Here is a 13590-nt window from a genome sequence, read left to right as displayed (position 1 = left end):
TTTATTAGGAAGCATGTAAAAAAGTGGGTGAGTGTTAAGCTACGTTCATATGCAAGATAAATGTCACCCAAGACAAACCATCATGTTTGTCTTGGCCAAAAATCTAGCATCAAATGTACAGCAGTCCCACTGTCGATCAAGAACAATCACTGTACTTTCCTATGACAGAACACAGCCGGCTGCTGCTCACTTGACTTTCCCTCTACCCTCTCCATAGTACAGAAATGTAATAAATCAAACAGAAATCTGAAATCTGTATTTAGAATTAGACATTATTATGATTAAATTTGCTGCCTGTATTATTGCTGGGGGTTTCATACTCGTCCCTACATGATTTAAAACTAAAAATAAAGATTGGTTGGAGGTAAACCTAAAGTAACAAAAAGCTATTATTATTTAGTTTTTTTCTGCATATAAAGCACCTGCCACATCAATCATCAGAACAGGGAGAGAGGTTAAACTTAGCCTAATAATAATAATATAATAATAATTTTATTTTTTGTGCAAAACTTTAAAAAATGGCTGTAGCTGAGCTTTATCCAAATGAACAATAGTATACCCACATACCTCGGGAACACTTTATTTCTTAGCTGTATCATCTGTTTTATCACTTCCTAAGTTAGTCTTGGCAATTTTCAAACAAAAACAAAAATACATTTTTATTTTTTTGTCCTTATGGAGACAAATGATAACAAAACCATCTGAAATGGTGTAAAACAATAAAAAAACACTTCTGTGAATGTACTGTGGAAGCCATACGTCTTCCTAAGAGCTTGATCAGAACTAAAATGTTGTTAGTTTTCAATGACCACCTTTCAATGATTCTTGGATAACTTACCAGCTCTTCTTGCAGTTGGTGGATAAGTTCATCTCGTTCCTTAAGCTGCAGCTTCAGCATTGAGCATTCATCTTTCATTATATCCTATGACAACATGAAATCAGATGTTATAATAGGACTAGCATTTTCTCTTTCTTCTTAACAAGGAAAAGCTGTTTCACACAGTAGGATATAATTGCATCCAAGTAATAAACCTCAATTTTCCTGTGTCATGTGTGATATTTTTTATAACATCTTCTGAAGTGCAGTATAAACAACTTAATGTGTCTATGATGAAAAATATAACCGTCTTTCACTTCACAAGATGGCTTTGCCAGTGTTTGATTCCCATAAGCTTTGCGGCAGGAGCTCCTGCTGTATCTCATTTTGGGAACAGATGGTTATACAACTTAAAGTTAGAAGATGATATTGAAAGAAGATACATTTATTGATGATGCATTGAAGAATAATATTATATTTTACTAATAAAATCTATTTTTTTTCTTTTTTTCTATAAACACAATCTGTTAAATTCAACTCTTTTTATATATGGCAACTAGCTAGGCAAGACTTACCAAGTTCACTAAATGTAATTTGTATGTAATGACCCGATTATAATTATGAAAAGCTATATTATTGAATTACAGAAATAACTCCCCTCCACTAGCTAAAGTTTTACCTGTTGGACCTATGTACTTTTCTATCTAACATGTGAAGTATATCTAAACCAGGTAAAAAAAAAAGTCAGCAACCTTGATGCAGTAGTAGTTGATGCACTAGTAGTTTTCCCTGTTTTTGTTGAGCTCTGCCAGCATTTTGTGTTCCAGGAATACATAAATTATGAGCTTGCAAGCTATTGAAGAGTGGCTAAATTTCATGTTAAATACTCTCTAATTACAAGTGAAATAATTAAAAGTGTTAAAAGGGTAAATTTAGTCATTTTACTAGCTTCTCGTTAAATATCCTGCCTTACAATTCTCTTTAACACTTTCATTACGGAGAGGTTGTTGATGCCTAGATGCTCAAACCAAATTAAGCAGTATCAATATACATTGGTCAACCTGACAATAACGGAGTGAGTAATTTGCATAACACAAACATTTGTATATATTTTTAAGTAAATATAAGACTTTTACACTTCAACCTGTTGGTAAGAATGTTCATAGCATGTCAAAGCTAAAATAGATCGCATAATCAGGAATCACTCTGATTGGATCATGACTTTTAATGGTAATCTAGGCTGTAAATGACCTGGCTGGTGGCTGTCAAAGTAGGGGCTTTTATAAAAAACATTCCAAGCATGGGGCCTCAAGCTAAGAAGGACTGTATACAAACTAAAAGCAAAAATGGGTTAAAGAACTCCTATACAGAATGGTAAAGGTTGTCTAAGAAGCTATATATCAATTAGCTACCCTACATCACAGATGTAGCAAGTGGAAATGGCTAACGGGGACTCATAAACTTTGATTTCCGGCTTAATGCAAATGTAAACCCTAAATAAATGACATTAAGTGCTGCATTTATAAAGCAATGGTAGGACACCCATGACACTGCTTTAAAAAAGAGAAAGCAGCACACATTTACAAAGTACTGTAATAAGCTTTATAAATGTTCATAGCACTCTGTTTGGTAAGAAAAGCACAGGGAAAATGTCCAGCCTCTCCTCTAATAATACAGTTCTCTTTAAACATATAGACCTACAAAATTAGGAGTAACACCATAGGCTCAACAATGCAGTCTGTATGTGAATAGGATGTAAAATGCAGGCCAGAGTGTTGAGTAATACTATGCAGTGGTATTATATTATAAATGCCTGAGCATGGAAAGTCATATTCGTCATAATGTATTCATGCACTATAAATGTGTAGTGATAGCAAAGAAAGTGGCAAACAGTTCAAGGAAATAATGTTTAAAGTTATATTGTTCCTAAAAACAGCATACCGTTACAAGAACATCACGTGACCAGTAAATATTTGTGCAGATAAGTGGACTTGTCACTGAATTATGTGCATAAAGACAAGGCAACAGTCCTGCTTTCTGCTAGTTTTAATCGAAATAACAATAACTATGCTTCACAACAATCCTTCTTTGGCTGGTTTCTGTGGTCCTAAAAATGATAATGATGGCACATAAAAACCCCCATCAGCAAATCTACCAGGAGAACACCATGTACAGGTGGTTCTTTGTGTGAGTTAAAGTTAGCCAGTTTATTACATAAATAAGTTTCTGAAGTTCCTTGAGCAATTTTGCAACTACTTTAAGAATCTGAATCTGCTGGTCTATCAAAATAAATAAATTTAAAATACATGGACAACTGCTTGTTAATTGACCGCTCCTTGCCTGCTCCAGCACTTTGATGGTTTTGATTTGAATGGGGATAAGGAAAACCCAAGCCAACTGACTGAAAGAAACAGAGAAACAATACTCCAACTGTGGCATGTAAATCTCAGTTTACTAATGTACAAAGAATAAAGGATTAATTTAAACTGAATGGTATGAGATGTCCTTTACATAGCAAAACTGAACAACTCATGCATTAGAAATCGGGTGATTCCAGTTCACTTCATGGGTCAGCACCAAAATCCTTCATGTGTCCTTGGTCCCAACAGAGGAAAATTCTTCAAGATTATTTTTTTTAGCTATATTACTATTAGCATGGAGCTCTCTAAGCTACATGTGCCAGTCTATTAACAAACTGAATATTTAAACTGTTATAAACATGAAAATATCCCTAAATTAGAATAAATGCAGTTCACAATTACATATCCTACTGGAAGCCTACTTTTCTCATGCACCATTTGGCAGAAATGTAAAATTTTGCCAAGTTTCCAACCTGTTTTAGTAAAATGATCTGGCTGACAACTGATCCGAAAAAAAATGTGTGGACTTAAGTACAAGCTGAGTATGGGGGCCAATACAATATATTCTATTACTTTCAAAAACAATCTTACATTCTTTTTCAGTAAATCTACACATATGACAGGAAGAATTTTGAACAATAGGCAACAGACCTAAAAAGTTTCGCCTAACCTAGGGAGGACCCTACATCCTAGACTGGGGCAATATACAGGGTAATACTACTAGATAGACCTTTACAAGCTATGTTACACAACATAACAAAAACCGCCGGTAACAATCATTTAAACATAAAAATATTAGTTCCACATTAACTGAACATGCAAAACAATGTCGGATCTTTTTCAACCCAACATCCAAGAATCCATCCTTGAAAGCAAAAAAAAATGGCACATATGAATGTCTTGCCAGGAAGACATCTTAAAAAAGAGGTATCCTTTTTTTGGATCTGCAGTGAAAGTCATGGCTTAATGGCTGAAGCCAAAAATATTTTCTCTATCATGCTGATTAAATTGTCACTGAGCTGTGAAATACGAACATGACAAATTAATGTTTTCTATTACATTTTACTTGGGTCCCCTACCTGCAACTGTGATAGAAAACAGCATGTTGTATAAGAAAATGTAATTTGCATTAGTACTACACAAACAAATAGAGTAACACACCAATCCACTTTACTTAGAAAAATCACAATAAACATGATTTGTGTGTTTCATGTCATCTACATATGATAAAAAATTGGTTTAGTTGCCTTGCTAACTCCAGGGCATGTAGGGTTTTGAGCCTGCAACCAACAATTACATAAACATCTTTGTGATTATAGATCATTATATGGCAATAATACAGGAAAGGAAAGTTAATCAGGCCTGCCTGCCCAGGCTGCTCTATGCCAACCATTTGATAAGATGATCAGTTAGAACCTGCCAATCCACCTGCAGTTTGTGCACATCCAGGTGTGGGCACATAGTACAAAAGTGGTCCAGCAAAATTATAAATGAACATTCAATTTTGCAATACGAATTCTATATTTGTAATCACAATCACTTCTATCTAATATTTTGACATCTGGATAAGGTACGTGTTTTTTACTTTTGCAACTGCTGCTGTTAATGCAGTTGAAGATGTGGTCAGAAAAGGAAGTCAATGACTACCTGGTTTATCACGGCAGCTTAAAGCCCCTTTCTATAACAGATCACCCCTCAGTGACATTGTCCCTCCGTGTATATGGGCAACAGTTAAGAATTATTATTCATTTTTAGAAGCAAACACTTTCATGTACAGAAGTTAAAGCAAATATATAAAAAGTTGTACCTTCCAATGTAGTGGCTGCTCAGCTATGCTTGAACAAATATTATAATAATACATTATCATTGGTGTTATGTAAGTCCTGCTGACAGATATGTAATTAAGCTAGCTGATTTTAGTCCTTAAAACCCAACTGCCCATTTTATTTCACTTTCAAAATGGTTTCCTAGGAATGCTCCTAAACAATATGCTAGGAGCATTCCTATTCCTACATGCTACTCAAGTCAATGTACGAAACTGAAATATTTTATTAGTTTCATTAATAAACACACTTGGATACTTTCTTGTATTACAATGTGCTTTATTCAAATGTATTTAACCAAATAATTACTACTTATCCAATAATCATATAACCACTTAAATAGTACACTGTAAAGCTAATTGGAGACATGCATCACAGCTTAGTGCCTAAAGCAAACACATTATGAATTCAGAGTTTTCTCTGGCTTGCACCAATTCTAAGTAAGGGGTTATGCCAGGAGTACCATTACCAGAGAGACATCATACTTCTCAAATCATATGTTTTACCTTTGGGATGCAGCAAGAGTTAGCTTTAAACACAGCAGCAAATATTCCACAAATTTTCATGCAGCAACACTTTGCTTTCCAGTTTCCGGAACTTTTCCAAATCTAGCAGTAACTTTTTAATTCCTTTTTTATTCAAATATTTGAGCTCATAAGAAGTGGAAAATTAGCAGTGTTAATCAATTATATTAAAATTATATAACTCAGCTCTTTTAATTGTTCATTGTTGACTTGATTGTTAGGTGCATTGGTTAGTTAACATGATGCGAGTGACCACTGATTCAACAGACATTACAGGACTGCAATCATGGGTTGCACTGGTTAGACAGAATTAATGCTACAATGTTCACCTATTCCACCAACATCCTTCACCAACATGTGTACCAACATCCTCCATCCGTCAACCACTACCACAAGCAGCTTTTTAACATCTGCAAAAAAAACGTACTGCTCTCTAGTCTTGCACTACATTACTTCCTGGATTTAGACATTGATGGATAAGGATATTTTTGGGCACTTCATATTTCAAAACAGCATAGGATGTATCCATATAGAAAGTGTGCAAAGCATTCTTTAAAAGAATGTCTGTTTCACAACAGACAAAAATGTCATAATTAAGGTATCAGTTATTTGTGTATATACAAATATACAAAGTGATTGTTGCAAGGAGAATAGTCTATGCAACTTTATAATATTATTGGTTTATTAAAGTTATTTTAGCCATAAAAGACATAAAAATAATACACACACATTGGGGCTGCAATCCAACCTGCTAGTACAGTTCCAACACCATATTAGTTTTTGTATTTCCTTTTAATGACACTAAGTAAAAAGCAAACGTAGTATTCTGAAGATCCATGGAATGCCCATAATCGTTAAAAAAAAAAAAAAAACACAATATAAACAAAATGTAGTGATATTAAAAAATGTAGCTTATTTTTTTTTTACTTTGCTTTATTATACATTGTATTAATATATTTGATATGTTTATTGCAAAATAATAATAAAGTATAAAAACAATAAATAGTATGTTATGCAAACCAGTAAATGGTGCTGTGTTTCGGTGTTTCGGTTATCACAAAAAAAAATCAGAGCATTGCAGACATTTTAAACCAAGGGTTTTACTGACACCCCCAGGTTCCGCCGGCAGTTAGTAGTGGTTCTTGAACTATGAAGCCTGCATAGTTCTTAAGCCTACTCTACAACAGACAACTGGGATAATACTAGATTTTTTTTAAATATAGTATTAAGAACATTGTTAAAAGTTGTAAGAGGCATTTTCCCAATGACAACTAACAAATTGGTTTTATCAGGGATTTCCAAGATCTAAAAAAATTCTGAGAGTTCAACTGGGGTAAAAAGCTTAAGAAAAGACTTATAAAAAATCTATTGATCAAGTTAAAAAAAATTAAAAGAAATTTACGGGAACGAATATGTTTCTTGTGCTTTTTTGATATTTCAGTTTTGGTATATGTGGTTGCTTCTTTATACGCATTACATCAATCAGGGGTTTTATATCAGGTGTAAGGCAACTGAGAAATGTACTCCAACTATAGACATTGGAGTCCCACTGTTCCTAACATTTTCTTTTATTATCCTATATTTATAGAAGTACAGGTGATGGAGCACATAAAGTTGGCAGGGAATATATTGAAAGCCAGTTGTTGGCTCAACTCACCAAACTAAACTAGAATTAAAATATTTTCCAAAATAATATTTTATGAAATCTAGTAGTAGGAAATAGAAAAAAATACCTATTTTCTTTTATACTCAATAAATAAACTAAATATACTAAAAATATCCTGGAACTTAAGGCACAAACTGATGGCCTATAAAAAGAACACATTCTTTTTATGGAAGGTGATAAACATGTGTTTCTACCTTGGCTTTCCAGATGATTTATAGATTCTTAGTAACCTGAACTTGAATACCTGTCATTAGCTGTGAACCAAAACTTTCAGTCACTGCAGCATGCACTTTTTATACCAACACAAAAAACAAAGCTTTAATAATGATAACGGCTAGAGAAGTCCAACTTTTTATCTAAAGTTCCAGGCAGAATAAAAACACCTCATAGGTATGTTTTTTTTGGAGGAAAGTAGCACACTCGTATTGTGTGCTACTTTCCCTTCCTCTTAGATTGTCAGCTCTTCTGGGCAGGGTCCTCTTCCCTCTCCTTTGTCATTGTTTGGATCTGTCATTTGCTAACCAAATTTAATGTACAGCGTTGTGTAATATGTTGACACTATATAAATACTCCTTATAAATAATAATAATTAATGTATTAAGTGTATTTTAAAAGAAACCATGGGCAAATACCTATACATGACCTAGTATTAGCCTCTTGCCATCTGTACAGGAGAGCTCGGACTGACAAAGAGATATGTTCAGTCTGCTGCTTTTATTTATTGTTCAATGACAGGCTGAGGTGAGGGATAGGACTTTGTAGAAGTAAAAAGTCAGGGTAACAGTCTTGTTCTTCTGTCTGGCAGGAATATGTAAATCCTATTGGTTTGCTCCATTTTATTTACTGTCTAATCACAGGCAGAGGGCACTGACAAGACTTTGTAGAAAAGTCAAGGTAGCAGTCTGGTTCTTCTGCCCGGCCGGGATGTGTAAATCTCAAGAATGAAAGGACATAAATACATATCCTTTGGCATGAAAACAGCTATCATATATATTCTGTGTATAATATTATTTGCCTGGAGTTTATCTTTAATATGTGGATGCCAGGAGAAGCAACACCATTTAATTATACAGAGAATACATGTACAAAATTTCTGAATGACAAAGAGAATAACAGACAAAAATAGCTAGAAGGCCCTTGTGCTAGCCTAACGGGAAGAGCCTGAACTACATTTTGATGTAAGAAGCAATAGGACAGAAGAAAACACCATCTTTTCAGTCCAGAAAACACCATGAAGGGGCATATTGGATGACCAGCAAATCTGTCAATGTCATATACTTTTAAGCTTGCTTTTTGGTATATAAAAACTGCACTAAATCAGGTTTTTTTTTACTTTCCTTTATGGAAATCCGCGTATGACCAAAAAGCAGTATGGTGAATATGCAATCAATTTTTTTTGCCAATTAACATTCTCTAAATATGTAGCTTTGACTGATTATGTGAGAGTTAAACATGGTACTTTAGATTAACTCTAGTCATGTACAAAATTTAGTCCAATGGTTGTTTAAAAATACCCTTATCCATTCTTTTTCCAAATTTTGTTCTGTATAGCTATACTCCTCAATATTCAAAACACAAATTTTATTGTGTTTTATGTTTGACCATATAAATAACTAAAACACCTTACCTTACTAAATTTACTGCTGTCTGTTTGAAAAAATTGTGCGTGGATCCTAACCCTCAGGGCCTAAGGTTAAACGCCCCTACTATAAAATCTTTGTATGTATATATATATAAAATGTAATATTATGGTAACAGTATCAACATGGGAGGAGGTGTCACATAGTTACATGATAGTCCAAGGCTAAAGAGGCAGTCTTTGTCCATGTGGTTTTTAGAGTTGGTTTGAATCTTTAGAGATGGTTCCGGGTCAGCATGTAGTAGATAATTCTTTATCAGAGGATACCAACAACTTATTTTGTGAAAGGATGCCATTTGGGACAATCTTATCTGATAGATATTACATACATAAAAAAGTCAGCTTCATTCCATACACTCTATACATGTTTGACCTCATGGCTCTTGTGTGGGAAAATCTCACATTTTACAATTCATCTTAAAAATAAGGAACATGAACTAATCTGCATATAGTAGGGTGAATGCAACACTGCACATCTGCGGATAGTAAACTTAGGGGGAGGAAATAGGGGGGTTGGGGAAGGCATAAAGGAAGAAAAAAAAATTAAAAGGAAAGTCACTGGATCTGGAGTCTAGCTGGAAAACAACATCACCCCTTGCTGACGTCCCATCTTATTACATGTGTATGAGGTAAGCTTCATACGTCAGAACTATGAGGATATGAGAATACATACATATCCCATGGAGCCCAGATTATAATAAACTAATCTAGGCTATCATACATCTGGGCCGTCAACTGTTCCATGAGTTGAACATCTTTAATGCGTGAAAAAAGGGCTGAGCGTGTTGGGGGGGATGCTGACTTCCATTTTTTCGCAATGAGGCATCTAGCTGCTGTTAGTATATTGGCCATTAGTCCTTTGCTAAGGTTTGGGATATATCTTGTGCAGTAAGATTTCACTGTATGTTTCACTGTATTCTTTTTGGTATTTTCTTACAGTGCAGAAGGACCTCTTCTGAGCTTGCTGCCATATAATTGTCCACAGATCAAGTGTAAGCTCCCTGCCCAAGACCCTTTCCACCGCTGCATATGCTTCGGTATAGGACAGACTGTCTCTGTGTGCAGAATCTTTTAGATTCCTGATATCAATCCTCTTTATGAGGGTCCTCCCATACAATTGCTTTTAAATGAAGTAGGGGTGGAAAAGACTAAGTCCTTCGGTAATGTTTGGGCATAGTGCCTGATCTGAATCTCTGCCTATTAAGTCCACACCAATATAGAACCATTCGATTTTTGCACGTTTTTGCACTGCTTTGTCATCTGCTGTAATTAATGAAAATACAATTTGTTTTTATGTCAGTAAAGGCCTTGATTACCAATAAGTAACTAATGATCAGATCACTTGTATACAAATTGTTTTTAGTTTAGGCTTGAAGTGATGCAAACTGATCACAGATGAATTAGCTTTGAGACAGGCCTCCTCATTTTGCACTTGCTTAGCTTCCTGCCTTAACTAATTAAGTCTTAAGAGTAAAATTAAGAACACTTTAATGGATTTAAATCATTTCTGGCAACATTAAGCTCTGTCCCATCTTGTTTTTTGGCCCTGTTGTTCAATTTAATTATTTGCATTTTCGATTTAATTGCCAAAAAGAGAAAAGCACTGTGGAAGGAGTTGCTAAGAGTTTAGGATAACAGCAGCAAAGGCCACAGCCCGGAAACCCAGGACTTTATTCATCTTAGCATAGAACTTGTTTAATTCATACTGTATCGTGGCTATTGACTAACAAAAGCAGGCAGCCACAGCTTTTAATAACTGCACGATTCCAAAGGGCAAGAGTAGAGTGCTGACAAGTCTTTGCAGACACCCAGCCAATAGACTCAGTGCAAGGAAGTGACTAGATTAATGATCTCATTATAATTCATTAAAGAGTAGTGAAAGGATGGATGCCTGCTTTAATTAGTTTTATTACTGCAGGAAAATGTTTCATAAACCAGGCTCATCGTTATGCACACTTGGAAAACAGAAGAGTGGTAATCAAACTTGATGAGGAGGCTTTCATTAGGAAGCATGGCTAAGGGCAATGATCATGGGTAAGAGGATATTCTGAAGATGGACATGGCACTGCATCACACACAGAGTTGTCATCTCAAGTGCTGTAATTTTATTATGAAAAATTGCAGAGATGGTTACAGTGGTTATTTCAACAGAAGAGCTGACAACGCACAAACTGTGCAATCTCTGCAATAACGGCCTGGGTGAGCTATACAGACATTGGAACACAGTTTCCTAATAAGGCAAACTTTAAAATAGATATATTTCACTCTGCAAAACATCAAGCAAACAATGTAGTTCTATAGTCAATGTTGAATAGATTTTCTGCTCTACTAATTTTACCCAAAAACATTCACCTATATGGATGGAAGTCCTGGAATAATTAGGTTTTATCACTATCCCTTTCTGAGAGATCTGTAAATATATGTGGGCAGCCCCAAACCAAAATCTAAATATTACTATTGGATAATAAACATATCTGTCCTCTTCCTAATTCATCCTTTCTTTTGGTTGGTCGAATAATGCCTCCACCTCTCTGCGGACACATAGCGTTGGCAGAAGAAGCCACAAAAACTATGCTGCACAGTCAAAAGTATGGAGGAGAATTGGTGCCCCAGGACATGCTATAGTAAAATGTTTTAGCAAATGGGCTAAGAGAAAGATGTGTATCTTCCTTATTGCAATTGTAATGTAATTAAGTTGACCCCCTAAGAGGGTCACTTAAAGCATATGCTTTTTCTGCTTCAGGAGAATGTTTTGAGCGGTTAATCAGTAAGAATAAAATATCATCATTGCTGCTTCTTCACTGATTTTGGAATATGAGCTATGAAAGCTTATTAAAGGGTATGCAAAGCATGCAATAAAACCTGTCAACCATCTACTTATTGTCTATACAGTTACCTTAATTGCCATTGTTATTGGTTATGGTTATTTAAGGGCTCTGGACTATGAAGAGTGAAGGAAGAGTGAGCATTCCCATTCCATCCCAGATAAACTCCTAGTTTTGGACTGCAGCAGACTGGAGGTCTGCTATAAGTAGCAGAGGTATGCTGCCAGGAAAATGAAGTGGAATGGCAGAAGGTAGGCTGCAAAACAAGTCTGTGTGGAAGCTTAGTAAGAAGCTGTGTTGTTTTGTTTGGAAAGCTATTTATTTGCTTTATAAAGCTGTGGAATCCTTGCTAAGGACTGTATTTCAGAGGACAGTACTATTGAAATATATAGGGCTGTTGTGGATGTTGAATTGGGGTAAGTATGTATCTGTGCAAGAGAGGGTAGGCTAGATCAGCAGATTAGGAGCAAAAATGACCCTAAATGAAGTCAAGACCCTTATTTGAAGTAAAAAATGGTTATGGATTTAACCATTTTGATTGAAAAGCTTGTGGCATCAAGCAGAACCACATAATAAAGATATCCTGGGAATGGATGGAAGTATTTATAGTTTTGGAAATAAAAGCAACAACATCAGCTTAACCCATCTGCAATCCAAACATATTTATTGTTATGGCCACTGCTGTGTAAATAACCAGCTTTATGAATGTCATCTTAGCTCATCCACTCATTGAGCAGTATTTGTATACACATATTGATACGTTTGTTTACACATATGATCAGCAGGAAAACACTGAACATGGAACTGGTACAAGGAATACTACAACCACAAAGTTGGGTAGGCTGACTTTGCAACCATAAAAGTGTTTCTACTGATTTTTTTTTTTTGGGCCCTCCAGATGGCAAGTAAAAGTGACAACCTGTGAGATACAATTCTTTTTCTTGGTCTGTTTATATTGTAAAGGTTGGTTCTGAGGATAGTGATTGTTTTCATGATCTGAGCATCAGACACTGGACATTGATGAGTTGTATCCTGGTATGAAATGTTTCCTAAGGTGCTGAAAGTGAATGTTACTCTTTGTAATGTCAGAACAGATCTGGCTAAAGTCATGGCTTGACAGAAGGTGATGGATTCTTTTAAGTGCCTAGGATAAAAGCTGTTATTCCTATCATACTGTATATGGGTCAGTTTGTGAGTATTTCCATTAAAGTGTATTGTAGTATCTAGGAAAAAAAAATATATTTCTGTTTGTGAGTGGTTTAACGTTAGGTTTAGTTGAAGCTGAAAACTTTTTTTGTCATTTCAGATAAATTGGGCAGGTGAAAATGATTTGATCCCTTGGAGTTTTTACTAATATTTAAGGGCAGTTACAAAGATTCCCCTCACTCCCTGTCTTGTGAAAAAACCAACAAGGACACAAGTAATAAAAATCTGAGATGAGATTCTTCTCTGGGCAGGGTTCTGTCCTCCTCCTGTCTGCGGGCGTTATATACATACTGTATATATTTATATATATATATGTATATATATATATATATTTTTTTTTTTTTTTTTTAATTATTTTTATTTTTTTTGGAACATACTGAAGAAAAGAAAGAAAAGAAGGTCTGGCTCAAATAACATTTTCAGGATATTGTTTTTTTGAGACTAGAACTGACTACAGTTATGTCACTGAAGTGCTAATACTTCAACAGTGACCTCTAGAGGAATACATTTTAGATTCAGCACTGTAACACAGAGAATGAAATATTCATCTGCTTCATTTTCTGATCAGGTACATAAAAGTCACAAAATGTGTTGTAAAAAACAAAGAAAAAACACTTCCCAAAGGCATAAGAAATGCTATGCGAAATAATATACTTATATATTCATACTTTAAAAACACAACAATAACTATATATATATATATATATATATATATATATATATATATATA

General features: G+C 34.9%; 1 protein-coding gene across 1 annotated transcript in view; it reads right to left on the bottom strand.

The window, feature by feature from the left end:
* CCSER1 (coiled-coil serine rich protein 1) overlaps nucleotides 1–13590 on the bottom strand; it is a 463885-nt gene that overhangs the window by 58565 nt on the left and 391730 nt on the right. The window contains exon 8 of the mRNA XM_072405567.1: nucleotides 839–922. Within this exon, the coding sequence (XP_072261668.1) occupies nucleotides 839–922 (84 nt within the window). The remainder of the gene's footprint in view (nucleotides 1–838; nucleotides 923–13590) is intronic.

This window comes from Pyxicephalus adspersus, chromosome 3 (assembly GCF_032062135.1).
Source record: "Pyxicephalus adspersus chromosome 3, UCB_Pads_2.0, whole genome shotgun sequence".
In the NCBI taxonomy this organism is placed as follows: Eukaryota; Metazoa; Chordata; class Amphibia; order Anura; family Pyxicephalidae; genus Pyxicephalus; species Pyxicephalus adspersus.
The sequence above is the reverse complement of the archived record's forward strand: the minus strand, read 5'-3'. Positions and strand labels throughout refer to the sequence as shown.